The 25,772-nt window shown below is 66.1% G+C and overlaps 9 protein-coding genes across 9 annotated transcripts; 4 read left to right on the top strand and 5 right to left on the bottom strand.

Annotated features, from left to right (window-relative positions):
* Window positions 1–41: 41 nt before the first annotated feature.
* EMIHUDRAFT_454145 (hypothetical protein) lies at window positions 42–1,858 on the top strand. The gene is made up of 5 exons (XM_005793034.1): window positions 42–588; window positions 805–985; window positions 1,096–1,253; window positions 1,325–1,439; window positions 1,521–1,858. Exons 1-5 carry the CDS (start codon window positions 86–88, stop codon window positions 1,686–1,688), a joined length of 1,125 nt encoding a protein of 374 aa, XP_005793091.1. The 5' UTR covers window positions 42–85; the 3' UTR covers window positions 1,689–1,858.
* An 880-nt stretch (window positions 1,859–2,738) lies between these two features.
* On the top strand, window positions 2,739–4,010 carry EMIHUDRAFT_439533 (hypothetical protein). Its single transcript, XM_005793035.1, has one exon. It carries the CDS (start codon window positions 2,780–2,782, stop codon window positions 3,992–3,994), a length of 1,215 nt encoding a protein of 404 aa, XP_005793092.1. The 5' UTR covers window positions 2,739–2,779; the 3' UTR covers window positions 3,995–4,010.
* A 3,231-nt stretch (window positions 4,011–7,241) lies between these two features.
* EMIHUDRAFT_222380 (hypothetical protein) lies at window positions 7,242–8,321 on the bottom strand (the record flags this gene model as incomplete). Its single annotated transcript, XM_005793036.1, has 3 exons — window positions 7,242–7,463; window positions 7,728–7,901; window positions 8,058–8,321. The coding sequence occupies 3 exons, from the start codon at window positions 8,319–8,321 to the stop codon at window positions 7,242–7,244; spliced, it is 660 nt and encodes a 219-aa protein (XP_005793093.1).
* A 4,530-nt stretch (window positions 8,322–12,851) lies between these two features.
* On the bottom strand, window positions 12,852–13,817 carry EMIHUDRAFT_222383 (hypothetical protein; the record flags this gene model as incomplete). The annotated part of the gene is made up of 2 exons (XM_005793037.1): window positions 12,852–13,598; window positions 13,749–13,817. 2 exons carry the CDS (start codon window positions 13,815–13,817, stop codon window positions 12,852–12,854), a joined length of 816 nt encoding a protein of 271 aa, XP_005793094.1.
* A 1,462-nt stretch (window positions 13,818–15,279) lies between these two features.
* Window positions 15,280–18,009, bottom strand: EMIHUDRAFT_454147 (hypothetical protein; the record flags this gene model as incomplete). The annotated part of the gene is made up of 5 exons (XM_005793038.1): window positions 15,280–15,979; window positions 16,324–16,649; window positions 16,983–17,096; window positions 17,345–17,424; window positions 17,555–18,009. 5 exons carry the CDS (start codon window positions 18,004–18,006, stop codon window positions 15,605–15,607), a joined length of 1,347 nt encoding a protein of 448 aa, XP_005793095.1. The 3' UTR covers window positions 15,280–15,604.
* Window positions 18,010–18,196: 187 nt separating this feature from the next.
* On the bottom strand, window positions 18,197–18,604 carry EMIHUDRAFT_222385 (hypothetical protein; the record flags this gene model as incomplete). Its single annotated transcript, XM_005793039.1, has 1 exon — window positions 18,197–18,604. The coding sequence occupies one exon, from the start codon at window positions 18,602–18,604 to the stop codon at window positions 18,197–18,199; it is 408 nt and encodes a 135-aa protein (XP_005793096.1).
* Window positions 18,605–19,861: 1,257 nt separating this feature from the next.
* ATPVA (vacuolar proton-ATPase A-subunit) lies at window positions 19,862–22,668 on the top strand. Its single transcript, XM_005793142.1, has 2 exons — window positions 19,862–19,897; window positions 20,197–22,668. Exon 2 carries the CDS (start codon window positions 20,215–20,217, stop codon window positions 22,027–22,029), a length of 1,815 nt encoding a protein of 604 aa, XP_005793199.1. The 5' UTR covers window positions 19,862–19,897; window positions 20,197–20,214; the 3' UTR covers window positions 22,030–22,668.
* EMIHUDRAFT_454149 (hypothetical protein) lies at window positions 22,614–24,071 on the bottom strand (the record flags this gene model as incomplete). The annotated part of the gene is made up of 5 exons (XM_005793040.1): window positions 22,614–22,675; window positions 22,927–23,071; window positions 23,304–23,334; window positions 23,404–23,669; window positions 23,814–24,071. The coding sequence occupies 5 exons, from the start codon at window positions 24,069–24,071 to the stop codon at window positions 22,614–22,616; spliced, it is 762 nt and encodes a 253-aa protein (XP_005793097.1).
* A 642-nt stretch (window positions 24,072–24,713) lies between these two features.
* Window positions 24,714–25,522, top strand: EMIHUDRAFT_360846 (hypothetical protein). Its single transcript, XM_005793041.1, has one exon. It carries the CDS (start codon window positions 24,739–24,741, stop codon window positions 25,219–25,221), a length of 483 nt encoding a protein of 160 aa, XP_005793098.1. The 5' UTR covers window positions 24,714–24,738; the 3' UTR covers window positions 25,222–25,522.
* Window positions 25,523–25,772: the final 250 nt, after the last annotated feature.

The raw sequence follows: 25,772 nt of genomic DNA on the forward strand, positions 1-25,772 counted from the left end.
GGAAATTATCGCGACTGCCGCCTGTCCTCTGCGCAAACTCATCGCGACAGCCGTAGTACACGTTTTGCCTGTCGGCTGTCACTCCATGCCGCCCCAGCGCGCCATCTGCCTCTGCCTCTTCCTCTGCCTGCACGCTGCCCATGCCGGTCCATGCCGCTTCACGCTTCGCCGCCCGCTGTGCTCGCTGTCTTGCCTCTTTGGCGCCGGCAGGTGCAAGGGCAGCATGCAGAAAGTGCCCTCGTCAGAGTCTGGTGGCGCGCCGACAGCGTGGGAGATGGTTCACCTCAAGGACGACGGCGTCGAGTCGAGCTGGAGCACCGTCTCCTTTCCCTTCGTGAGCGGCGGCGACATTGGGAAGATGACCGAGCGTCTGCCCTGCGACGGGGTCTGGCTCCGCTGGACGCACGGCAGCTACAACTACAAGTGGCACAACGCTCCTCGCCGCCAGATCATCGCCTCCCTCAACGGGCACGTCGAGGCGAGCGTCGGCTCGGGCGACACTCGCCGCTTCGGGCCCGGAGAGACGCTGCTGGTCGAGGACACGCGCGGCGAGGGGCACTGCACAAAGTCGCTCGACGGAGTCGGGCGGTGGAGCATCTTCATCGCGCTGCCGGACGACGGCCCGCTCGCCTGGCTCTTCGCCCGGCCAACCACCAGAGAGCTCGCCCTCGCCGCCCTCGCCGCCCTCGCCGCTGCCGCCCTCGCCGCCTGCGCGCTCCGGCGCCCTTCCGGGGCGGGCGGACTCCCTCGTCGAATCGGCCTGATCGGCGGCCTCGCGCCGGCCTCGACGATCGACTACTACAGACGGATCAACGCCGGGGTGAGGGAGAGGCTCGGCGGGAGGCATGCGGCGGAGGCCGTCCTCTTCTCCTTCGACCAGGCCTCCGTGATCGAGCTCGAGTTTGCGCAGCGGTGGGAGGAGGTTGGCGAGCAGCTCGCTCGCGCCGGCCTCGCGCTGGCTGCGGCGGGGTGCGAGGCGCTCCTCGTGTGCTGCAACAGCGTCCACCACGAGGCACCCCACCCCCCCCCCCACCTCGCGGCTCCGCGGCAGGTGGCGAACGCAGCGCCTCCTCACGCAGCCCTCGCCGCGAGCAGGTTGCCTTCGAGGCGCTCCGCCGCGCCGTCCCGCGAGTGCCCGTCCTCCACATCGCAGACGCGACCGCCGCCGCGCTGTCCGGCAAGCGGCGCGTCGCCCTCCTCGGCACCGCCTTCACCGCCAACGAGAATTCCTTCTTCGCACAGCGGCTCCGCCGGCGCGAGGGGCGGCTTGGTCGCCGCTCCACGGCGGCATCCTTCGCTGACGCTCGCCGGAGCCCTCGTGCAGGCGCGGCCTCGAGGTTGTGCTCGACGAGCCGGCCGCGCGCGCGGAGCTCGACCGGCTGATCTACGACGAGCTGACGGTCGACGTCGTGCGGGAGGAGGCGGCGAGCTGGTTCGTGGCGAGCGGCTCTCGAGCGGCGGGCCGAGCTCCTCGTAGAGGCCGCGTCACCCCGACACCTCCTCGACACGTCCCCCCGCAGGCGAGGCTCGAGCGGCTGCTCGTGCGGTGCGACGCCGTCGTGCTCGGCTGCACCGAGCTGTCGATGCTTCTCGACGCCGAGGCGCGCAAGCGGTACGCCGGCGTCGTGTTCGACACGGCGACTCTGCACGCGGAGGCCGCGGTGCGGTTCGCGCTGCGGGAGGAGTGATTCGGCAATTCTCGCCGTCCCGCGGTTGGCCTCGTCGCTTGAGACCATGTTGAGCAGAGAGCGGCTACGCGGGGGCGCGGTGCGGTGTGAGCAGAGACGCGCTCTGAGATGGCTCATTGCCCGCGGTGTTATTTTTGTGTGTTGTTTATTTTTCTCGCTCTGTCTGACGCTCTGGGGGGGTGGCACTTGCCACTTGTATTTCACTTCTGACACCTCTGGCTCTGCTGCACGTCTTTACTCTTTTTTTAGTACTTGGACGAGCACTTAGAGGCCGCGTGGCGAACTTGAAGAGGAGTCTCGTCATTCGTCTGAGCTCTGACACACCTGACACCCGCTGGACACGAGGACACCGCCGGCCCGCCGGGCACGTCTTGTCCATGGGATCTCGTCTCTCGCCGCGTCTCGGGCGTCTCGCCTTCGACGCCCGGAGCGCGCTACGCTCTAGGGCTGGGAGAGCGCGGCGGTCTAGGCGGCGGTCTGTGTGTGAACATGCGTGTCGCGCACTCATTCATGACCGGTCTCAATGCCCCACCCCCCTGCGCGCGGGCCTTCTAGGCCCGCGGGTAGTCTCCCCCCATTCCCAGGGCCTCCAGGGCTCGCACCTCAACCTCTCACAGACCAGCGCACAGCGCCATAGGACGTATTTTCTTCTCAATAACAAGGCTGTGAACGGCAGTCCCCGTGGTCACCCCACACCCCACCCACACACACACATCACAAAGGGGCTGCATGCGCATGGACCGGTTCGCACCTTTCTCTCTCCCCCGGCCCGGCCCAGCGTTTGTGTGTTTCTTCTCATAAGTCATAACAAGTCTGTGAAAACTGTCACACGCATGACACCAGGTCCGCAACATCCGCCGCCCCCCTGCGCGTGGGCCTTCTAGGCCCGCGGGTAGTCCCCCCCCATCCCCCCAGGGCCTCCACAGGGCTCGCACCTCGACCTCTCATAGCACGAGGCGCAGGTATTTCTTCAAGAGATTGAGATCTGTGAAGGAACGGCTCACTGTCCTCACTGTGCGATTTCGGGGCTCGGGGTTATTAGGAACGGCGTCCGTGCAGGTTTCGTTCCGTCGCGGTTCGACACACAAGGGATGCCAGACCGGGTGCTGCTCAACGCGCAGTGGCGCGGCGGCAGCACCATCACCGAGCAGCTCATCTTCTCCACCACAGCCTCGCCCGTCTTTTTGCTGGACGAGCCCGCCGCGCACTTCCGGCCGTGCGCTGCCGACCACCGCGGGCCCTGCCACAGCCGCGACGACAAGGCACGGTACCTGGCCGCCGCCCTCTCGTGCGATTGGTCCGACTTTGACGCGCCGGCGCTCGTGCGCTGGCAGCACTGGCGGGGCGTCTTCTCACGCCTTCCGGAGCTCCTCGATCACGACGGCTGGCAGACGGGAGACTTCTCCGCCATGCGGGCGCGCTGCGACGCGGCTGGTATACGCGGCGGCGTTCGGGCGGCAAAGCTGATCCGCGGCCGGGGGCTCGTCGCTCCCTTTGCGCGCGCCTGCGCCGCCTCCGCGGTAGTCCGATCGGACTTTGCGCGGGTCGCGCCCGCGGCGCCTTGCCTCGTGATAGAGCTCGTCCGACATCCTGTCGCGACCTTGCGCTCGCAAAAGCACTCCAAGCAGATCGAGAAGGGGCGGCCGCCCAGGGCCCGCCGGCGCGACGCCGGCGCCGGCCGCGAGTCGCGGGTTCGAGGCGCGCAGGGAGTGTCTCCGCCCCGCCTGGCGGCCGGGGCCTCAGAGACGGCCGGCCTTGAGGGAGAGCTTGAGGACTTTTGCGCGCCAATCTTGGAGGACGTCCGCGCGGTGCGCTCGTTGCAGCGAATGCAATCCGCCCTGCCGCTCCGCCGCCGGCGGCGACAGAGGGCGCGCAGGCGGTCCAATGCGTTGCCGTCCAACGCCAGCGACGCGCGGGACGGCGACGTGGAGAGCGGCGGTGCTGCCGCGGCTCGCTTGCCACGCCCCGCCACACGCGGGGTGGTGCTCACTTTCCAGGAGGTTGTGACGACGCCGCGCCGCGTCGCTCACCGGATGCACAGGCTGATGGGTGCGACCACCAACGAGTCGGCTCTCGAGTCCTTTGTGGAGCAGCACTTTGGCAGCGCCCGCAGCGACGAGGCGGCGGGCCGCCATACCGGCGGGGGCGAGCAGCAGCTGCTCCAGGCCTACGACACCTACCGCCCCCGCGTTGATTGCGTCCCCGCCACCGAGCCATTGGACCGGTGGTCTGCGTGCGCTGAGCTCGGAACGCTCGCCGCGTCGCATTTGCCAGCCTCGGCGGCTCGGGCGCTACACTTTTGCTGATAATTTGTGGAAATCCTTTTTTCATTTTGTCGCGCCTTCAATTCCACGACGCAAAAGTGAAACCGTCGCCGACAAAAAACCGCGCTCCTCCCTAAAATGTTGGCCGCGTCGCTCCTCACGCTCGCCAGAGATGGGCCACCGCGCTCGCTCGTACCCCTCTCGGCCGTGCTCGAGCCTGATCCATCACCATCACCGACGTCAGCGGCTCGAGCCAGCCTCTCGCGGCACCGCAGGCTCGAACTTTCGGTCGACAACACAAATCCGATCCGCCTGGCCCTGGACTTCACATCACTGGACGCGTCTTCCGCTCCGCAGTACTCGGCGTGCTTTGCCGTGGGGGATTGGTACCGAAGGGGCCTGCCTGCATTCCAGCTTAGCCCTCCGGCCGATGGCGTGCCCACCTGCGACGATGCAAACCCGCTAGCCGCGCTCACAGATGGCTGCTGGGGTCTCTGCAAAGCGGCGGACGTAATCACTGCGGAAAGAAAGGCCAAGATTGTGACGGCCGTCACTGCGGTCGCGAGCGAGATGGGCTCCTTCTTCTCTGTCGAGAGCTCGTCGAGCAACCTCGTGTTTGGCCGCAGCAAGGGCCGGTTCCAACGCGCATTGACGGAGAAGGGCTACACACCAACAGAGAGGTGCGCGGCCGACTGCCACTATCTGTCCAACGTGGCGGTCGCGGAGTCGTACTGCACCACAGGCGTCGATGCTGACGCCATTCTCTCTGTCACACGGCCCCCATCCATCGCCGGTGTCCTTGGCACGGGCTCAAGCTGCGCCCCTCTCATCATGGGCAAACGACCCACCTGGCTTGTGATTGCCTGGATGGACGACTTTGACGCGGACGCCACCTCCGACCAGGCCATGATTGATGCCTACCGCGGCTTCATCCGCCACGAGATTATCCACGCGATGGGCTTCAGCCACGCCTTCTTCGCGAATGCTCGAGCCTCGGATGGGAGCGCGAAGCATTTGCTACAGCTGCTACAGGTGTACGACGCCGACGGCGCCACGGACCGCGTGTACCACTTCAAGTCGACCAGCCGCACGCACGCGATGGCCAAGGCGTATTTTGGATGTAACGACGAGGCCGCGTGGGACGGGCTGCCGCTGATGGGTCTTCCGGATATTGGGCGCAACTCGCATTGGGACACTCGGATCCTCCGCGACGATGTGATGTCATACGGCGAATCCGCGTTGATCTCTTCCATCACGCTCGCAGCGATGGAGGACACCGGCTTCTATCTCGCCAACTACAGCTCAGCAAACTGCATGCAGTGGGGCTACCAGCAAGGCTGCACCTACGTTGCATCTCGCTGCTCAGGCCCGACATCCCACGACCAATCGGCGAGCGCCACCTCTTCCGCCGAATGTGACGGCGACCCGCGGTGGCGGTCCTCGCCCAGCGCTTGGTTGCGGTCCAAGTGCGACCTGGGAGACGACCCGTGCTCAACCAATAGTGGACGAGGCTACTCCTCGAGCCCGTCCCCAGTGTGCGACGCCCAGTGCTACACGCCTCTGCACAACCGCGCCGACTGCTCCGCCGGGCCGGTGGCGCCTGTCGAGTCGGTGCGCAGCCAGAGGAAGCCATCGCACCGGGTCTGCGCGGCGCGTCACTCACACCGGGCTCGTGCTGTCACAGGCGGCGCCAAAGTCGTACGAGGAGCTTGCCGAGGAGTACATGCAGTGGATCTGGCTCGGCGTCCTGGTCATGTCCGCCTTGGTGGTCGGCCTCGCCATGAACACCTTTTGCTGCCCCGCCGGGGGCTCCATCGCGGTCGCGGCGGTCCTCACCACAATAATCTTCTTGGCGGGGGCGTTGACTGCCGCCGCTGGGGCGTACGGCTACTGGGTCAACAACGACCTCGTTGCCCCCTTTGTCGGGGAGACCACCCTCATTGTCGTCATGGGCTTCGGGGGGCTGCTCTCAACTATCGCGCTGTGGACCTTCATCGGGTTTTGCTCGAAGTCGCGCTTCGTCCTCACGACGGTCTTTATCTTTTACCTGTTGACCCTGCTGATCGAGCTCGCCTTCGCGGGCTTGGTCGCCTACTGGGTCTACACTTTGCAGGCGGTGACTGAGGACGCGATGACGTTGCTGGAGGGCGGCGATGCCGAGGACGGCAAGTTTAGCGGCCGGCTCGGGGCAGACGTGCTTGCCGAGGTGGAAGGCAGCATGTGCCGATTCTATCAGGAGTGCTGTCGCGACCCCCTCCTCGGCGAGGACGGCACGTGCATCTCGTCGCACGAAGGGAGCACCGTGGATGTGGCCGAGGCCCTGCTCGACCCGGGTTCGCCCAACTTTTGCCCTTACATCTCGGGGTCGTCCGGGGTCATGTCCTTCGTCCCCTCGCCCGCCGCCTGCCTCACCGCAGAGCACCTGATCCCCGGCTTCTCCATGGCCAGCTGCGAGACGAACTTTTGCTCGCACGGCTACGAGGGCTACGAGGAGTTCCTCGCGCAGGCGGTCGACTGGATGATGAACAACGGCATCATCATTGGCGGCGTGTCCACCGCGGTGGTCCTGCTACAGCTGCTCTTGGCCGTCAACGTCCTACGCCTCGCAAAGTCGCGGATGAAGACTCGGCTCGCCATGCGCAAGGTGGTCCCCGAGTCGCGGGGCCTCGATCGGGAACCAATGCCTTTCAATCCTCCGCCCCAGCCGCAGCGAAGGCGCGCCAGGTAAGGCTGCGGGATGTGAAGCCGCCGGCCGCCGCCGCCCCCCGCCCCGCGAGGACCACTCCCCACTCGTCTCTCGTGTGGTGTGTCTGTGTGTCTCCTCAGAAGCTCAGTCTCTCGCTCTCACGGCACACGGGACACGGGGTCAGCGTACTCGAGTACGTCAGACAGTACGCGCCTGAGTGCGCCGAGGCGACGAGAGCGCGCTGAGACTGCCAGTGGCCGTGCGCGACGCTCGGCCAGGCGCAGGCCTTGGCCCCGTGCGAGACGTGTTCGGAGTGACGGGAGTCGGGACGTACGTAAGCGGCGGGCACACACCGACGCGGTGCCCCAGTGCGCGGTGGCCCCGGTGAGCGAGGCGCGCGAGGGGAAAGCGGCACACTAGGCACGCTGCCTGCCCCCTCTAGGGGGCGCCTTCGGCGCCTCTTTGCCCTTCGTAGAGGCCCCCGCTTTTGTTTTCCTTGAGAGCGGCCTCGCCTGTGCGACACGGTATGTCGCGTACTTTTTTTATCGCCCGTCGCGCGCTCTCGCTCGCACGTCCCCATCAGTACGGGTAAACACATCACAGCTACACACCGGCTCGCGAGCTCTCCGACTCCGTTCTCCCTGGCTGCCTCTGCCACGGCAGCCCACTCGCGCGCCCTGTGCCGAGGCTAGTGGTCGTGGAGCTGACCGTGACAGGGCTGCTGACCGGCGACGGCGTGACCACGCCTTGGGTGTGCGACTGCGCGGTGGTGCCCGTCGAGCGGTCGTACACCGCGGCTGCCTCCGCAAAGGCTGGCGCCGCGCGCTCTCCGCGTGCGGGCGCCGCAGCGAGGTCGTACTCCCAGTAGAGGTGCGAGCTGGTCAGGAAGGCGAGCAGGACGGCGCGCGGGCGGGCGGAGGAGCAGGCGAGGGGCAGCAGCCGCTGCAGGTACCGGTTGAGCGCGAAGGTCCGCCGCTCGACCACCGACGCGCCACCGAACGGGAGCCGCGACGGCAGCGGCGGCGGGGCGGCGCCGGCCGCCTGCAGAGCTCTGTGCAGCCGCCGCCAGTCGGAGTAACGGTGCGCAACCTGCCAGCAGCAGCCCGCGCGGATGACGGTGATGGTGTAGGTCGGCACGTCGCGCCACGCGCCAGCCGCGCCGAGGCTCGACGTGCCCGTCACGACCGCAAAGACTTGACGCGCCGCCGCATACCGCGAGCGCTGCCGCCACCCGCGGAGGTGCGCCTGCAGCACGGTCGCTGCCTGGCGCGCCTCGCCGCCGCTCGATGACGACGGCCGCGAGGAGCGCAGCTCGCCGCGAAGGAGCCGCGCGAAGAGGTCGGCCGCGGCGGCAGTCGCGTCGGGCGGCGCGGGCGGCGGCGCCGCCGGTGGCCGAGGATACGCGGGCTGGCGCTTGACCGGGCTGCGCGTGTACGAATAAGGAGCGGAGATGTCGGAGCCCGAGGCCGAAGGCACAGAGAGCAGCGTGGGCGGCCCGCTCGAGCTCCGCACGGCAAGCTCAAGACGCAGCGAGCGCAGTTCCGCCTCGAGCTCGGCGACCCGCTCCCGCTGCTTCTCGAGCTCGACTCGCGCCGCGGCGCCCTCGCGCGCAAGCTCTGCGGCGAGCGCTGAGGCGACTAGCGGCTCGCACTTTGGGCAAACGGAGGCAGGAGAGGCCGACATCTGGCCTGTTCTTCAAATCACAAAAAAATGAATTGCGATGATGGAGCTCCATGAAATACCGCCCGTGATTGCCTACCCACTGCCCGGTGCGAAACAACGACAAGACCAAGGCACGGGCAGAGGAGCGAGAGAAGAATATAGGATGGATAGGGCACCTGTTCACATAAGCGCAAAACTACAGTTCACACGGCATGGAGGGTGAGAGAGAGAGTTGAGATTTTTAGCAATACCAAACAACTCTAACGTTTTGTTTGTTGAGAGTTGAGAGATGTGAGATTTTTAGAATACCAAACAAATCTAACACTCACGCGTCATTTGTTTGTTGAGATGTGTGGAGGGTGAGCCACGCGCGCGCTGAACGTAGTCGTAGAGACGACTCCGAGGAGGACGACACGCCACTAGCAATCCCGTCGTCAGCTGTCACGATGCACCCGAAGGGGGCCCCAGCGCCAACACCATCTGTGGAGGTACAAGTGTCCGAAACGAGAGTGGACCTGAGCAACGACATGACTTGGCGGCAAATGATTGGGGTGGGTGTCAGAAGAGTCGTCCTTGCGCGAGGAGTGGCTTGATAAACTCGAGGAGCCAAAATACGCCGCGAGGAGGGCGGAGTTGCGCCGAGAAGAAGCCGCGAGCTGAGCCCTGGTGTCGAGGTGTCGAGGCCCGGTGTCGAGGGTGTCGAGCTGCTGTCGAGCTGCTGTCGAGGGATAGAGGTGTCGAGGCCTGTCGAGGCCTGTCGAGGCCTGTTGAGGCCTGTCGAGGCTGGTACCATGCTTGACCGTGTCGAGGGGTGTCGAGGGGTGTCGAGGGTGTCGAGGGTGTCGAGGGTGTCGAGGGTGTCGAGGGTGTCGAGCAGGTGTCGAGTGTTGTCAAGGGGTTTTGCGTCTAAGGTGTCGAGGTGTCCAAGGTGGCAGGATGCAGTTGCAGCCCATCAACAAAACTTGGGCAGCAGTTGCAAAGCTGTTTCATCCCTTAGTTGCAGCCTCAGTTGCACCCTGTTGATGTAGCACAACCTGAGCACAACCAGTATACTCTCTGTGGACATTTGAGGACATCAAGTGCCGGGAGTCATTGCCACTGTGCACAAAGGTACTGTGCAGGCGCAGCACCGCAGCAGCGTCGCCGCTGCAGCAGCGTCGCCCCTGCAGCGCCACCGGCGCACAAAGCGCAACTGACCACAGCGCTCATGGCCCATTCTGGTGCCATGAGTCAGTGGACATTGCCACTGCACAAGGTGCTGTCCAGCAGCTAAGGGCTGCCAGTACCCCATCGCAGCAGCGTCGCCGCCGCTGCAGCGTCGCCGTTGCAGCCGAGCGTCGCCAGTGCACAAAGCGCAATGGACCACAGGTCTGCACTCATGGCACAAGCTCACTGGTGTGAGGATTCATTGCCACTGTACAAGGTGCTGTGCAGCACCTGAGGGCTACCTGAGTACTGCCATGTTTGCTGCATCAACAGGGGTGCAACTGAGCTGCAACTTGAGCTAGAACTTGAGAGGCTGCAACTCAGGGATGAAAGTACTGCCAGCCAAGTTTGATTGCTGCTGCAACCCTGATTTCTAACTCTGACTCCAATGGGTCTACATCTCTGCTGTGTTAGGATCATCAGAGGTGTCGAGCGGTGTCGAGCGGTGTCGAGCGGTGTCGAGGGGTGTCGAGGGGTGTCGAGCGGTGTCGAGGGGTGTCGAGGTGTCGAGTTTGGCACCTTGACACGGTCGAGCATGGTACCAGCCTAGATGGTGTCGAGGGGTGTCGAGGGGTGTCGAGGGGTGTCGAGTTGGTCGAGTTGGCATGGGGTGTCGAGGTGTCGAGTTGGTGTCGAGTTGGTGTCGAGGTTTGGTGTCGAGGTGTCGAGGCCAGGGCTCAGGCCGCGAGATCAAGGGATCGGCGGGCGGCGGCGGTGAGGCCGAGGAAGAGCGACGCGACAGAGGATGAAGCGACAGGAGGGAGAACGACGAGAGTGGGACGACCGCGAGGTGGCATGAAGGTTGCAGCGAGAATTGGCGAGGGACTGCGAAGAGAGATAGGAAGAGGCAGACGGAGACGCCCAAAAGGCGCAAGCGGCAAGGGTGGGCGACGGCTCTGACAGAGGCGATGGCTCTTTGCTATTGATAGTAGTACCGTACACTAACTCTTTGACGCTGCCGCTGCCGACCCAAGTGGGATACAGATAGATAGTGATTTGTTCCATTATACACACACAAAGCAACACACCTTCCTTACACCCGTGAAATCCCTGTGTGGTGGCGGCGTGCCGTCCTCCCATCCCTCCTTTTTGGCTATTTTCTTCCTTTCTTTTACACACACACACACCTCCACAACACGCTTAAAGCAAAGCGCCCGCCGCGTCCGTCCCGCCGCCCTCCGACCCGCGAACCGTGTCCCTCGCCCGCCCCCTCGCCTCTTCGCGTCGGCGATGCTCTCCGGCCGCGTCGCCATCTTGATGGTGGACGACCGCGAGGTGGGCTCGCCGTCGCCCTCCGGCACCACCCTCGCCTACCCGTCGCTCGCCTTCGCGCTCAATGCGGAGTACGCGTGCTCGCACGGCTACGACCTCCTCTACTACCGGATGGTGGGGCCGTCGTGCAGCCACGCCACGCAGGGTGAGCGGCACGGTTCCTACTGCAAGCTGCCCGCGATAGCGCACGCCCTCGGCCGCGGCTACGACGCCGTCGCATTCATCGACTCGGACTCGTACTTCCGCATCGACGTGCCGCGCTTCCGCAACATGAGCGTGCCCCAGCTGGTCGCAGAGTACTCCCCGCCGCTGACTGCGACGGCCCCTCGCGGCGGCCCGAGCGCCTGGTTCGCATGCGACCTGCCTCAGCTCGGCGACCGGCCCAACGGCGGCTTCCACGTCTGGCGGGCGGGCGAGATGGCAAAGGCGCTGCTGGCTCATTGGTGGCACGCTCCTGCGGGGCGATTCGCAACCGAGCACGACTTTGAGCAGCACGTGCTGCAGTGGCAGCTTCACCACCTCGCGGCCGCGATTCCGGCCCTCGCGACCCTGCAGCTCAAGGCGATGGCCGACACGTTCGCACACGCAGTTGCGCACGTCGACCATACCAAGGCGGAACGGCGGCGGCCGCTGCTTGCCGCCGCCCTGCTGCGCGCTTCGCTCGAAGCGCCAGCTCGCCCCGCACCGGCAGCGCTCATGTCTCCTCTCGCCTCAAGCCACGAGCAGGCGTCGCTCCGGCGACTGCTGGGGCAGGCGGACGCGGCGTTGCCAGCCTCTCCGGGTGCGTCAATCGAGCGGAGGCTGCTCAAGGCGGTGGCGCGCCGGTTGCGGCCGCGGGCCGCGCAGCTGCACGTCGCGCTAGCGACGCGCCAAGGCGCGGCGTGCGGCGGGCGCGGCGCTCGGCTGCGAGTCGTCACTTACAACGCGACCGAGGCGGCGAGGCGCGAGCTGCCGGCCGGCGCGCGCCATCGCCTCCCGCCAGAGGGGCTGCCCCTTGCGCTGCGCCGCTGTGGCGAAGCTGCCGGTGGTGGCGAGCCGGGCGTGGACACGCCTCCCCAGCCCCCCGATCGCCACTCACTTTCGATTCCTAGCGCTACAGGCGCGCAGCGGTGGGAGGCGGTGGCGGGCGGTGGCTGGCGGCTGGCCGAGCTGGGAGTCTCGCCTCGCCTCTGCCTGCGGGTGGGTCCGCGCAAGGCGCCCAAGCCCCCGCACCTGCCACTCGCGCAGCTGGGCTCGTGTGAGAACGAGTCCGCTGCCCGAAGTCGTAGCGAAGTGGTGTTCCGTCTGGAGCGGCATGGGGACGTCGGTGGCTCGGCGCTCTTGCGCACTGCCGCGACAACTGCAGAGCTGGGTCGCGAGCTCGAGGCCATGGTGCGCGACGCGGGAGAGTCCGCATCTGCCGCCGAGGGGGCTCGGAGGCTCGGCGAGAAGCCCCGGGGGACGCCACGAGGCCGACAGCGGCGGCGCGAGAAGTCGCCACTGTGGCAGGTGGGTCGTTGAGAGCGCCCGCGCCGCCGCAGTCTTTGGGCAAGGTTTGGGCCTCACCGCACCGCTCCCGTACCCTTTAGGACGGCAGACTCACTCTCGCTCCGGATGTTGCTGGAGACCGGCATCTCTGTCTCGCCCCTTGGCGTGGCCGCGCCACAGATGGCGCGCACTATCGGCCCGTCCAGCGACCTGGATATTTACGTGGCGAGGACGACTACACCCGTGAACCTCATGTAGGCGCGGCTCTTGTCTGGGCCCCGTGCGTCGACGGCGAGTTGGACGGCCGCACGTCCAAGCGGTCGCCCCGTTGGCGGTCTGTGGCTGCCGGCGGCCGCCCGGCGCGGTTGGAGCTCTCGCAGCCCGTGGATGGCGTTACGCTCTGCGCCACAGCGGACATTATTTGACGGTTCCACCGGGAAGGTCCCGTGGGGGTATTATGCTGAAGGCTGTTCGTAGTTCGTAAGTTTCTGTTCGTAGTTTTATCAGTAAGCGCTGAAGTCTACAGGAGTTTTTTGGGTTGCGCGCACACACTGAGCTTCTCCGAGTGACGCCCGCCGAGACCCGAGTCTCTCTCGCTTGTGGGCCTCACCGTTGCCAAAAGAGGCGCGACAAGGCGTCGGCTAGCCAAGCGTCCGTCTCCGCCAAGTCAAGCAGCGCCCGCAGCGGCTTGACTTGGCGCGCCGCCTCGCCGAGGCTGGCGGCGATCCCAGCCCACCAGCGGCCGACGTCGCACGCAGACACGCAGAGCGCCTTCACCGCCGCCTGCACTGCCGCCGGAGAGGGGATTGTAACACCCACCCACCCACCCAGCGCCCCGACGGTGCGAGCGTACACAGCGCGGCAGAAGACCGCGACAGGGACGGCACTCGCGACAGCAGGAGGCGCGACGAGCCTGTCTGCGGTGGCGACCGCGAAGAGCAGCGCCGCGCTGGCGGCGGAGGTTGCCACGAGCTGGCCGGCCGCAAAGACAGCACGCGCCTTTGGGCGTCGGCGGCGGAGCTGGCGGAGCGCGGGGCTGACGAGGCTCAGCTCGGCGAGCAGTCGAAGCGGCCGGGTGAGGCTGCGCGACGCCAGCGCGCACAGGATTGCGGCGTTGAGCCGCTTGCTGCCCGGGATGTAGGGGCGAGGCGCGCGGCCGACTGGCGCGCCAAATCCGAGCCACCACGAGAGCAGGAAGACGGCGCAGAACTGCGCCGCCTCAACGGCGGCGGCACTCACCGCGGCAGCCAAGATAAAGTCGCGGGCCGCGCCCGCCCGTGTCGCCGCCTTGGTCCCGGGAGCAAACGCAGCGGCAACGGGAGCAAACACCCGGCCGGCGCGCTTAAAGTCGTCCTCAGCGCGAGAGATGAAGGCTCGGACGGCGGCGTCCGTCACACCGCCCGCCGCGGACGCGGCGGCGGCCGAGAGTGGGTCGGATGGAGGTCTGGGCGGCGGAGGAGGCGAGCGGTTTGCTGCGACGATGGGGGCAGCGCGAGGCGGGACGGAGGAGAGGAGGCGGCCGGAGACAGGGAGGTTGACCACAGGCGTGGAGACGGCAAGGATGGCTAGCATCCAGCACGGACCAGTGTTGCTGCGGAGGAGCCGCAGGGCCCGCAGTTCGCGATCCGACGGGGAAGAGAATTCATGTTGTCACTTTGGCGCGCTGGCACTAACCCAGCCCTCTCCGCGCGGCGATGCGCCCTCCCCCCTCGCTTTTGCAAAATCCTGCAAAGGTGGGGACGTGTCTGTCCTCGACCCAGCCCTAGCTTGGGATGTCCGTTGTATTTATTTATTTTATTACTAACACAGGTAAATTGTTTTTCTTTGAATCACACTTTTGTCACAACAAACCAAGACACTTTTGTCAAGTTGCCGGCGGGCACTCGCACGCGCGCGCGGCCGCCATCGCGGCGTAACACTGGAGGCATGCTCCCGCAGCCGCCTCCGTTCGCGCCTCCGTCTCCACCCACGGCGCCGCTGCCTCGGCCGCCTCCGTTCGCCCCTCCGTCTCCACCCTCTGCGCCTCGGCCACAGCCGCCTCCGTTTGAGCCGCCGCCGCCGTCTTTGCCGCCGCCAACCCCTCCACACCCTCGCCGTCCTCCAGCGCCGCCGCACCCGCCCTTTCCGCCGGAGAGCCGCTGCGAAGGGTGGTGCACTGCGGTGTACGAGTCCAGCCACTGCCGACACGCCGCGTGCAGCGCTTGCCCATTCTGCACAGACCTCTCCGAGCCGTGCTCATCATGGTGTGACCCTCAATACACTGTCCGCCACTGCAGTCATGACGACTGCTTTGGCTGCTCCTACTGCGTGCCACAACCACCCGTGCCGCCAGAACCACCGACGCCACCACCGCTGCCGCCTTCGCCAAGACCACCGCCGTTTGATCCGCAACCAAGTTCAGCGACAACCTTGCAGCCAGCAAGGGCGGTCGCCTCTTTGGGGGCGCTTTTCGAGGGATCTGTAAGACGCGGCGACGCAGCAGATCGCGCAGCGAGTGCTCCCGTCGTCGGGGTTTCCTTGGGCTTGGTCGGAGTTGGCACTGCGGTTGGCGCCGCCCTTTGGAGGCGAAACATGAGGGGGCGCGCGGCGGCCAGGAGGCGCGCAGACCGCACCAGTGGCACGGGGATATACAGCCTCAGCCTCGACCGTGCCTACAGACGCTTCGTCGGCGGGGACAGCGCCGGTAGCCGATGCGTGGGCGCCGCCAGGCAGCATGAGCTGGCCGACGCCCGTGGCCGTGCAGCATCATAAAACCATGGCTTTTCGTTATGTAAAATTCAGGGGGTCCCGACTCCCGTACCAAGCATGCGGAACCGACCCGAATTCAGTGCAACAGTGCAACAGTATGTGGATGATGAGAACGAGCGCGGGGAAGGAGCAGATATGTGGGGAAGGACACTCAAGGACAGGCTCACGCGCGTCACGGCTCAGGCCTCCTTTCACAGGGCGCGGGGGAGCTAATACACAGACGACTACAGTACGAGCATTGACGAAGAGCGCACCCCAAGCAGGCGGGGTGTGCAGCGCTCTTTTTGATTTAGACCGCTTTCGAGAGAGGAACAAACAACATACATTTTGCGCAGCGCATTGTGTGTGCGTGGACTGTGATAAAGTGAGATCTGTGTGTGTCGCGCATGACCATGGGACATGCGGGTACAATGGGGGACCACCACAGACAGGAGTGGAGCGAGCCGTCTCGCGCGCCATCCACACCGTCCCTCATGCCGCCCCCGCCACGAGCAGCGCGTCCAGACGTCCGCCACAGTTCGTCCGCCGCCGTCGAGCGGCCCTCCACCACCCTCCACCACCCAGCCTCGTCTCGGGCTGTGCTGGCGGGGCTACGGCGCGCGCCCACTCCGCTACGCCTTCCACTCGAACTTGTCCTCCTCCGCCTCCCACTCGGGCGCAAACTGGCGCATCGAGGCGGCGCCGACCATCACGTCCGCCGTCTTCTTGAGGCGGCGGAAGACGGAGTGCTGCACGTACGGCACGCCGTGCTTCTCGCAGATGGCGCGCAGCTGGGGCGCCGCCTTTTGGTACGAGAGCATCGACAGCTGCGGCCAGAGGTGGTGCTCAATCTGGTAGTTGAGCCAGCCGTGCATGAAGTCGTTGGCGTCCGCGGTGATGCCGTGGACGGGGCGTGCGGTCCCGTCCTTGCGGATGCCGTTCGCGGTGCGGAAGTTGACCGAGGTGATGACCTGCCGCATGAAGAAGGAGGGCGACTTGGGCGTCACCTGCGGAGGCGCGAGGAGAGGGGCTGAGCGGCGCGGCGCTCGAGCGGCGGCCGCGAGGCGCCGCCGGCTCGCCGAATTTTGGAAGGCGTAGAGGTCGTCTCCGCAGTGGTTGGTGGCGATGATGACGAAGGAGTGGAGGTTGGACATCACGTCGGCGAGCAGGAGGTTGACGACGGCGCGGCGGAAGAAGAGCGGGTTGACGAGCAGCAGTGGCGCCTGGCGGGGCAAGGAGGAGGGCGGGGTGGGGGGGGCGGGGGCGGGCGGGGCGCATGGAAGGGGGGGAGGGAGGGTCGGGGGGTCGGTGCGCGGCGCAGGAAGTGTGGAGAGGGGGGAGGAGGGCGCACCGGCAGGAGCAGGAAGCGGATGAGCATGAAGGGGCCGGCGACCTTGCGCATGTAGTCGACGAAGTTGTAGCCGAGTGCTGGCGCCTCGGAGGCCATGCCGGGCAGGAACTTGCCGATGGTGAAGGGGTCGTGCTTGTCGACCGAGGAGGGGATCTCCTCGCCGTTGCGGCGCATCTCGTGCATGCGGAGCTGCTTGTACGTGTTTGGCGCGTAGTAGAACCACTTCCACATCGCCGCCACCGCGGCGACGGCGACGTACTTGAGCTTTGCGGGGAGCGGGAAGTCGCGCATCGTGACGAGGTTACGCTCGACGAGGTCGGGGTCGCCTGGAGGAGGAGGGGTGAGGGAGGGAGGGTGTGTGTGTGTGTGTGTGTGTGTGTGTGTGTGTGTGTGTGTGTGTGTGTGTGTGTGTGTGTGTGTGTGTGTGTGTGTGTGTGTGTGTGTGTGTGTGTGTGTGTGTGTGTGTGTGTGTGTGTGAGGGCGGCAAGGTGAGGGCGGAGGGTGAGGGCGGCAGGGCGAGGGCGGCAGGGTGAGGGCGGCAGGGTGAGGGCGGCAGGGTGAGGGCGGCAGGGTGAGGGCGGCAGGGTGAGGGCGGCAGGGTGAGGGCGGCAGGGTGAGGGATGAGGGGCGGGCGGTGAGTGGCGAGGGTGGCGGCGCGCCTGGCTCCCCGGTGCGGAAGTGGTGGAGGTTGTTGTGCTCGACGTTCCACGCCTCGGGCAGCATCCAGTCGAGCCAGTCCATAGCGCGCCGCTGCACGGACCCGAGTGCGAAGCCTGAGTCCGGGGCGGGAAGGCGTGTGGAGTGGGGTCTGCAGTCGGCGAGAGGAGGAGAGGCGGCGGAGAGCGGGAGAGGCGGCGGAGAGCGGGAGAGGCGGCGGAGAGCGGGAGAGGCGGCGTGAGAGGCGGCGGAGAGGAAGAGGGAGAGGCGAAGGGAGAGGCGAAGAAGGGAGCGGCGAAGGGAGAGGCGGAGGGAGAGGTGGCGGTAGAGATGGCGGAGGAGAGGCGCAGCGGGGGAGGTGCACCGAGCGAGGTGAAGCGTCCGGTGCCATCGTCCTGCTTGTTGTAGCCGCCGTGGCAGGTGTGGTGCGCAATCATCGTCCACCTGCCGCAGGCGAGGGCCGAAGAGGTCTCTCTCTCGGCGGCGAGGGCGGGGAGAAGGCCTCATGGAGTTGAGAGCAGGCTGGCGGCTGGCGGCGAGGCTGCGGCCGAGGAGCCGGTGTGGCGAAGCGAGCCTGGACATGGTCCACAGCGACAGGCCCATCACGGAGATGAAGTTGGGCTTCATCCACATGGTGGCGACGCCGACGGCGCCGCAGAGGTTGGACCAGAGGATCATGCGCTTCAGGTGCTTGACGTCCGCCTCGCCCTGCCCTTTCTCGAGCCGGCTGCCCAGCTCGCGGCACTCCTTGCCAAAGGCGGCGAGGTCGACGCGCGCGATCCACTCGTCCTCGGGCGCCACTGCGGCCGTCGAAGCCGCGGCATCAGGCTGCTGCAGCGTCGCAGCCGAGGCGACGGGAGGATGCAGCCGGCGAAGCAGCGGCGAGGCGTGCACGGCCGGAGCAGTGGCTGCCGCGACGCGCGCACGCACGAGAGGCGACGACGCGCTCAGCGCGGACGCCGGCGACGCCAGGCCTAGCAGCAGCAGCAGCAGAGGCGCGGCACGAGGGATCTCCATGTTGTTCATTTTGGAGGCGGACAGGTGAACCTTCGCTGAAGCGAAAAGAATTTCACTTTCGTCCGCATCACAGGGAAAAGAATTTTACAACGCAACTCAATGGGCAGGGGAAAAGAATTTTACAACACAAGGCGGTGGCACGACACTGGGCACGGGACTGGCGCGCGCTGGCACTAACAGGGCGCAGACGACGGCTTCCTTAGAAGCCGCCGTCCTCGCCATAGAGGAAGTCGTCCCAAGGCGGATGATCGAATCCGCAAGCACCGTAGTGCTCGCCGAGACAACCATCATCCCCCTCATCCAACTCCCACCGCTTCCGCTCCCGCCGCGCCCCCCGCTGGCGTCCCTGACGGGACTTCCCGCCCCCCCAGCCAGCGCCGCGCAGCAGAGCCAGCAGGTCCTCGGTGAGCAGCAGACGCTTCCCAGCCCTCACCTGCTCCCGCCACCCCTCCACCTCCCCAGCGATGCCCTCCCCCATCACCACCAGCGAACCGCGCCCGGGCCACCAAACCTCCACCCGCCACCTGTGCCGCTCCCCTTGCCGTCGACACCACTCCCGGCCGCAGATGTAGGAGCAGTTGTACTCCGCCACGAGCACCTCGACCATGGCGCCCCGCGCCGCGACCGAGAGCCGCCCGAAAGCCGAGTAGACCGAGCGACGCCACGCCGCCGCTCCATCCTCGCCGCGACTAGTCCCAAAGCCCCTCCTGTCCCACTCCACCATGCACGCCTCGACGACAGACGCTTCCTCCTCCGCCAGCACCCTCGCCAAAGCCACACGCGACGCAGAATCGCAGAAAGCGCCGCACGCGCCGCCCCCTCTCGAGCCTCCTCCTTCCTCCGAAGCGCATACCACCGCGCCTCAGACGCCAAGTACGACTCGACCGACCCATCGCACACCTGCCCCTCCTTCTCCTCCTCCTCCTCCTCCTCCTCCTCCTCCTCCTCCTCCTCCTCCTCCTCTTCCGCCTCGTCGGCCGCCTCGCCCGCCGCAGATCCCGTGGCCTCACCAAAATGACGCAGTTATAGGGTGTTGTGTGCCGTCGGAGTCACTCTCTGTGTGTCAGGGATAGTCAGGGCCGTCCATCAGAGCTCCAGTAAGCTCGGAGACACCCCATTAGCGCGGCTCGACCTCTTTGAGTCACTGCCTTCCCGCGGTTTGGCTGTAGAGCCTCTACAACAAACTCTACAGCAAAATCGCGCTCTACATCGCTCTACAGGCGACTCACATCGTCACGCGCCGGGTTAGAGCTCTACAGCTCTACAGCGCTCTACAGCTCTACAGCTCTACAGCGCTCTACAGCTCTACAGCTCTACAGCGCTCTACAGCTCTACATCCTCTACACCCTCCCTCAGGCACGGCAGCTCCTACCTTGACCGGGACGAGAGTAGCGGCCGCGTACCGTCATCGAGTCAAGCCGATTGTCAACTGCCCCCCCCCCCCCCCCCAGTTCGAATCCGGTCGGGCCTGCTGCCGGCCTCGTTGGCTCGCCAGGCCTGCCGGGCTTGCCCGAATTCGCTGGCGACGTTGGCGAGGCTGGGGTGGCTGCTGGGCATGGACGGACGTCGCGGCTGTGGCGTCCACGTCTAAGTTCATGGCTTCCGACCATACGCAGCGTCTAAGTCGGAGCCGGGCTCCGTGCGGGGGCTAAGTAGAGCGCTCGCTTGCTGTAGAGGCCAAGTGTGGAGCGACCCTCTAGCCCTACTACCCAACCATTGACAGCACCTGGCAGACAGCCTGCCTGACAAGCTGCTGACCTCGTCCAGGGACCAGGGGCTGAGCGTGCGCGGCTCTTGCGCTGAAGTAAATTCATTCGGCGCGAAGCTAGTGGTCGGCGTGGAATTCTTTTCTTTCGCTGTGTATACCACAGCTGCGCGACACAGCCCAGCGGCGAACGAAGTGCACGAGCACTCGCGCATCTTTCACCACCCCAACCTCAGCTCATCTCCCCTCGTCCTCCCCTCTCCTGCACCGCGACCCTCGCACACCGGAGGCGGCGCACTTGCGCGGCTCGCTCACAGCGACCGCCACGTCGCCACCCTGCGCGCTCCACCCAGCACAAGAAGTACACACTCCGCAGACACCCTCGCATCGCCGCACCTTTCCGCCTCCGCCACCGCCTCCGCCCCGTCGCGCGCGCCACCGCCGCGCCACTCCGCCTCACAGGCTCTCTGCTGCCCGCTCCCCGCCGCGCGCAGAAAACAAACCCGGTCGTCATGTCCAAGGAAGCGGTCCGCATGGGCAAGGTCTTCTCGGTGTCCGGCCCCGTTGTGATCGCCAACGAGATGTCCGGCTCCAAGATGTACGAGCTCGTCCGCGTCGGCCACACGCAGCTCGTCGGCGAGATTATCCGGCTCGAGTATGACAAGGCGACGATCCAGGTCTACGAGGAGACGTCAGGCCTGACGGTGGGCGACCCGGTCGTGTGCACCGCGCAGCCGCTCTCGCTGCAGCTCGGGCCGGGCGTGATGGGCCGCATCTACGACGGCATCCAGCGGCCGCTCGAGAAGATCGCCGAGCTCACCAACTCAATCTACATCCCGCGCGGCGTCTCGACGACCGCGCTCAACGCGGGCGACGTCTGGTCCTTCGTGCCCAAGAACGTCAAGGTGGGCGACGCCATCACGGGCGGCGACATCTACGGCGAGGTGCCGGAGAACAACATCATCACCCACCAGCTGATGGTGCCGCCCGGCACGATGGGCACCGTCAAGTACATTGCGCCCAAGGGCAGCTACACAATTGAGGACGTGATGATCAAGGTCGAGTTCGAGGGCAAGACGACCTCGCACAAGATGCAGCACTTCTGGCCGGTGCGCACGCCGCGCCCGACGGCCGAGAAGCTGCAGGGCGACCAGCCGCTCCTCACCGGCCAGCGCATCATCGACGCTCTCTTCCCGTCCGTGCTCGGCGGCACGTGCGCCGTGCCTGGTGCCTTTGGGTGCGGCAAGACGGTCATCTCGCAGGCGCTGTCAAAGTACTCAAACACGGACTGCATCATCTACGTCGGCTGCGGCGAGCGCGGTAACGAGATGGCCGAGGTGCTCAAGGACTTCCCCGAGCTCACCATGGAGATCAACGGCAAGACCGAGTCGATCATGAAGCGGACGACGCTCGTCGCCAACACGTCAAACATGCCCGTCGCGGCGCGCGAGGCGTCCATCTACACGGGCATCACGCTCGCCGAGTACATGCGCGACATGGGCCTCAACGTCGCGATGATGGCCGACTCCTCCTCGCGCTGGGCCGAGGCGCTCCGCGAGATCTCCGGCCGCCTCGCCGAGATGCCGGCCGACAGCGGCTACCCCGCCTACCTCGGCGCACGGCTCGCCTCCTTCTACGAGCGGTCGGGCAAGGCGACCATGCTGGGCTCGCCCGAGCGCGCCGGCTCCATCTCGATCGTGGGCGCCGTCTCGCCGCCCGGCGGCGACTTTTCGGACCCCGTCTGCTCCGCCACGCTCGGCATCGTCCAGGTCTTTTGGGGCCTCGACAAGAAGCTGGCGCAGCGCAAGCACTTCCCGTCGGTCAACTGGCTCATCTCGTACTCAAAGTACCTGCGCTCGCTCGACCCGTGGTACGAGGCCAACTTCCCCGAGTTCCCGCCCATGCGCACGTGCGTCCGCGAGCTGCTCCAGTCCGAGGACGACCTCACCGAGATCGTGCAGCTCGTCGGCAAGGACTCGCTCGCGGAGTCGGACAAGCTCATCCTCGAGGTGGCCAAGATCATCCGCGACGACTACCTCGCGCAGAACGGCTTCTCGGAGCACGACAAGACGTGCCCCTTCTACAAGTCCGTCTGGATGATGAAGAACATCGTCGACTTTTACAAGCTCTCCCACAAGGCGATCGAGAACTCGACCGCCGACAACAAGGTGACGTGGCTCCGCCTCAAGTCGGCGATGGGCGACACCATCTACAAGATCACCGCCCAAAAGTTCCAGCTGCCGAGCGACGGCAAGGAGACGCTCGTCAAGCACTTCCAGGCGCTCAACGACGAGATCTTCACCGCCTTCCGCTCGCTCGAGGACTGAGCGGCTTTTCGCGGCGCAGCGCGAGGCGGAGAGAGCGGTGCGCCGGTCGCTATTAGTCTCCTCGGTACGTCTAGAGGTTGTACAAAAGGCCTTGTTGTTGCTGGTTTATTCACCCGCGAAAACCCGCCACCCCCGCGCGACGACCGACGTCCGTGGAGCGTGGTCCCCGAGTCGAGCTCTGGCCCGCCAGTTTTTGCGGATTGTGCGCGCACGCCCGCCGACAGCAACGACCACAGCGCAGCTCCAGCTGTGGCCTCTCCCCGAGTCCCCGCTCCTGTCCCCCCTGTATCTCGACTAGATCGTGTATGCTGTATCCGTGTATGTGGGATATCGAGAGCTGGAGCACCTGGCCGCTGCGGCCTGCGCGCTGGAGCGAGGAGCGCTCGTCACTCGTTACCAAAGTGCTAGTGGTATACAATACCCCAGCTTTCACTGGCCTGCTCGCTCGTCGGGCCGCACGCCGCCCCCCGCGCTCTGGGGCCACTGCCGGCTGTGTCTCTCCTCTCCTCTCTCTGATTTGGTTCCTGCTGCTGGGGCACCGCCTCGCGCGCCTCCCCTCCTCCCGCGCACGACTCCTTCCTACGCTACGGCAGTGCGGCCGGCGGCCGGCCGTCAGAGTAGCACGACCCGCCCCTCGTCGATGAGCCTGCGGATGCCGCGCTGCGGACAGGGTAGGGGAAGGGGGTTGTAAGATCCTCTGCCCGAGGGAGTTCGGGCCGGGCATGCGCGTGCGCGTGCGGGGTGTGCGTGTGTGCGCGCTCTCGCCTGCTCCGCGAGCCAGTCGTGGAGGAGGGCGCCTGCGCACGCGAGCGGCGGGAGGAGGGGGGGGTGCAGAGCTCTCGTCTCGCCGGCGGCGGGCAGATGAGGTGCGGGGAGAGCGGGCGGCTGTGCGTCCACCTGCCGCGTTGACCTGGAGATGGATCCGCTGCTCCTTGTAGTAGTGGAGCTCCTCGCCCGAGTCGAAGCCGTCGAAGCCCGCAAGGTGCACCACGCAGCCGCTCTCGAGCAGCTTGGTCAGCATGACGAAGCCGGTGGTTGGCACCTGCGCGGGGCGGGCGGGTGCAGGAAGAGGGTGCACGAAGGGTGCACGAAGGGTCAAGGACGGCGGCAGGACGGCGGCAGGGCAGGCGGCAGGGCAGGCGGCAGGGCAGGCGGCAGGAGAGGCTGGCCTGGTGCAGCCTCAGTCCGAGGTAGCGGTGCGCTGCCCAGTACGTGCTCGCAGACCAGGTGCAGCTCCGCGGGGCGGGAAGCATGGGGAGGAGGTAGCCAGGGACGAAGAAGAGCGGGGCGAGGACGACGTGGTTCCTGCCGCCACCACACACCTCTGGTCAGCGCGTCCTGCCTTTGTGGCGGCCGGCGGGCAGGGCTCTTCACCAAGCGTAGCAGACCGGCACCGAGGGCGAGCGGCGCGAGATGTCGACGCCGCCGACGTGGTAGGGCTGCAGCATGTGGCACCAGAGCGAGGTTTTGCTCCCCGTGTGCTCCTCGAGCCCCTTGGTCACGAACGAGTTGAAGCGCACCACCGTGTCAAAGGCGTCGATCTGCCCGCCGAGGTGCCGCTTCCGGATCGACGGGCCGTTGCCCACGAGCAGCACCCTCCCCATCGGCTCGCAGCGGCTCGGCACGGGCAGCATGCCCGCCTCGCCCGAGCCCGCGGACGACTTGCAGCAGCTCCTCCCCAGCCCACCAACCGCGGGCGGGAGCGGCGTCGCGGCGGCGGCGGCGGCGCTGAGCGGCGGTCGCGCTCCGAGCCGGCAAAAGGTGCCGGCGCGCCAGCAGAGGACGGCGAGCCACGCCGCGCCGAGCGGCGGCAGCTCAAACAGCAGCAGGCCGAGAAGCGCCGCGAATATCAGCCACGCCAAGTAGGCATAGTAGGTCAGCGTGCTAAAGGCCCAAAAGACGCCGCACTGGCCCGTGAGCCGCTGCAGGATGGGCACCCAGAGCGGGATGGTCAGGCTGACGAGGACGTAGAGGCTGACGAGGACCCAGAGCGTGCTCAGAGGATCGGACACCAGAGGATCGGTCGTCACCGCGAGCAGCATCGGGCCGATGCCGCTGCGCGAGAAAAGATGTCCGCGAAGAAACGCCCTCGCTCACAGGTGGCGTTTATTTTTGCTTGGGGCGGACATCATGATGAAATTCTGGAAAAACCTGACCGGCCCCTGCGGTGCCCCTACCTACCTACCTACCTACCTACCTTACTTATGGGAAACTAAAAAAGAAATCACTCGATGGGTGAAGGTGGGGTACTATACCAACTAAAGTGATGGCTGGTGGTACTCTCCTGCACCCACAGTCCTTCCTGTGACATGGCAGGCCACTATCAAGCCCTACAAGCACCAGATCACCCACTTGGGGAGGGTTGACGTCGTGATTTCCGCGGAAAATTTCTTTTTCTGCTGTGAAAATTCCGGCGTGAAGAGAGGGAAAACCCCGACGGGAGGGCCCAGACCCTACCTACCTACCCCGTCATGATGTCCGCCCCAAGCAAAAATAAACGCCACCTGTCGCTCACATGACAAAAGAGCTTGTTCTTGACGTCGTTGACCCAGAGAGAGAGAGAGAGAGAGAGAGAGAGAGAGAGAGAGAGAGAGAGAGAGAGAGAGAGAGAGAGAGAGAGAGAGAGAGATGGGAGCACTCGAAGGAGCGAAGAAAAAGAAAAGCGAATCCCTCGCCGCCGCCCTCGGCGCGGCCCGGAACGAGTGGACCATGCGACGGGCCCGACTTCCCCTCCTAGCCTTTTCCGGCTGCGGCCCCGGCGTTGCTGCCGAGTCCGTGCGTGCGGTGCACTCAACTCGCTCGCCCTTCTGCCGGCCTGGCCACTTCCTCGGCGCGTCCACGGCGCGAGCTCCCTCCTCGACGAGCTCGCTTCGCACCGCGAAGCGCTCCTCCGCCGCGTTGAGCTCGCACACCGGTGTCTCCCTGACCGCCCGCCCGCTGCTGTGTCCGGGCGTGCGCGGCTTCGCTTCGCCGTCCGAGGAGCCGAAGAAGGAGCCGTCGCGGTGGGAGAAGATAAAGGCGACCTTTAGAGAGCACGGCCCGGTCTTTGTCGGCTTCTACGCCGTCACCTGGCTCGGCGGGTTTGGCGTGTGCTGGACGGGCGTGACAATCGCAGGCGTCGATGGCGTCGCCCTCCTTCAATACTTGGGTGTGTCTGTGCGCGATGCCGGCCACTCGCGCCAACCCCTCTGAGCTTGCCTCGCCCTCCTCTCCAGGCGCGGACAACGTGTTTGACACCAGCGCCCTGTCACCAACGCTGGTCAACGCCCTCATCGCGGCGGAGATAAACGAGCTGGGAGAGTTTGTTCGACTGCCTCTCGTGATCGCCACGACGCCCGCACTGAGTCGGCGACTCAAGGCGCTTCGAATATAGACGGTGCGCGCTCGAGGGCAGGGCAGCTCGCAGCGCGGTTTTGTGCCCGATTGTGCCCCGACTAGGGCGCTCGGCGTGCTTTTGTCGCCGGTGTGCGGGATATAAGATTTTCAGAGACCCAAAATAGTTGTCGCTCCAACGAGGGCCGCGACGGGCGCACACGGCTCACGAGCGGGAGGGAGCGGAGACAGTGGGCAGCGAGCGAAGTGGGTGAGACTGATGATGCTCCTTCGACTTAGGGAGCGGTTCCGCTGCTGGGCGAGCTTCAGGGTGGTGCTCACGCGAAAAGGAATCGACGCGATGTACAAAGCATACAAGGAGAGGAGAAAGAAGGGCCGAGCGTTTTTGATCTCTCGGTAAGTGGGCGCCC

The sequence above is a fragment of the Emiliania huxleyi genome (genome assembly GCF_000372725.1).
Source record: "Emiliania huxleyi CCMP1516 unplaced genomic scaffold EMIHUscaffold_103, whole genome shotgun sequence".
Lineage (NCBI taxonomy): Eukaryota > Haptophyta > Isochrysidales > Noelaerhabdaceae > Emiliania > Emiliania huxleyi.

Coding starts and splice junctions, on each gene's coding strand:
- EMIHUDRAFT_454145 (XM_005793034.1), top strand. CDS start 86: ATGCCGCCCCAGCGCGCCATCTGCCTCTGCCTCTTCCTCTGCCTGCAC. Junction 589..804: donor TCGCTCGACGGAGTCGGGCG/GTGGAGCATCTT, acceptor CGACTACTACAG/ACGGATCAACGCCGGGGTGA. Junction 1,440..1,520: donor AGGCGGCGAGCTGGTTCGTG/GCGAGCGGCTCT, acceptor GTCCCCCCGCAG/GCGAGGCTCGAGCGGCTGCT.
- ATPVA (XM_005793142.1), top strand. CDS start 20,215: ATGTCCAAGGAAGCGGTCCGCATGGGCAAGGTCTTCTCGGTGTCCGGC.
- EMIHUDRAFT_439533 (XM_005793035.1), top strand. CDS start 2,780: ATGCCAGACCGGGTGCTGCTCAACGCGCAGTGGCGCGGCGGCAGCACC.
- EMIHUDRAFT_360846 (XM_005793041.1), top strand. CDS start 24,739: ATGCGACGGGCCCGACTTCCCCTCCTAGCCTTTTCCGGCTGCGGCCCC.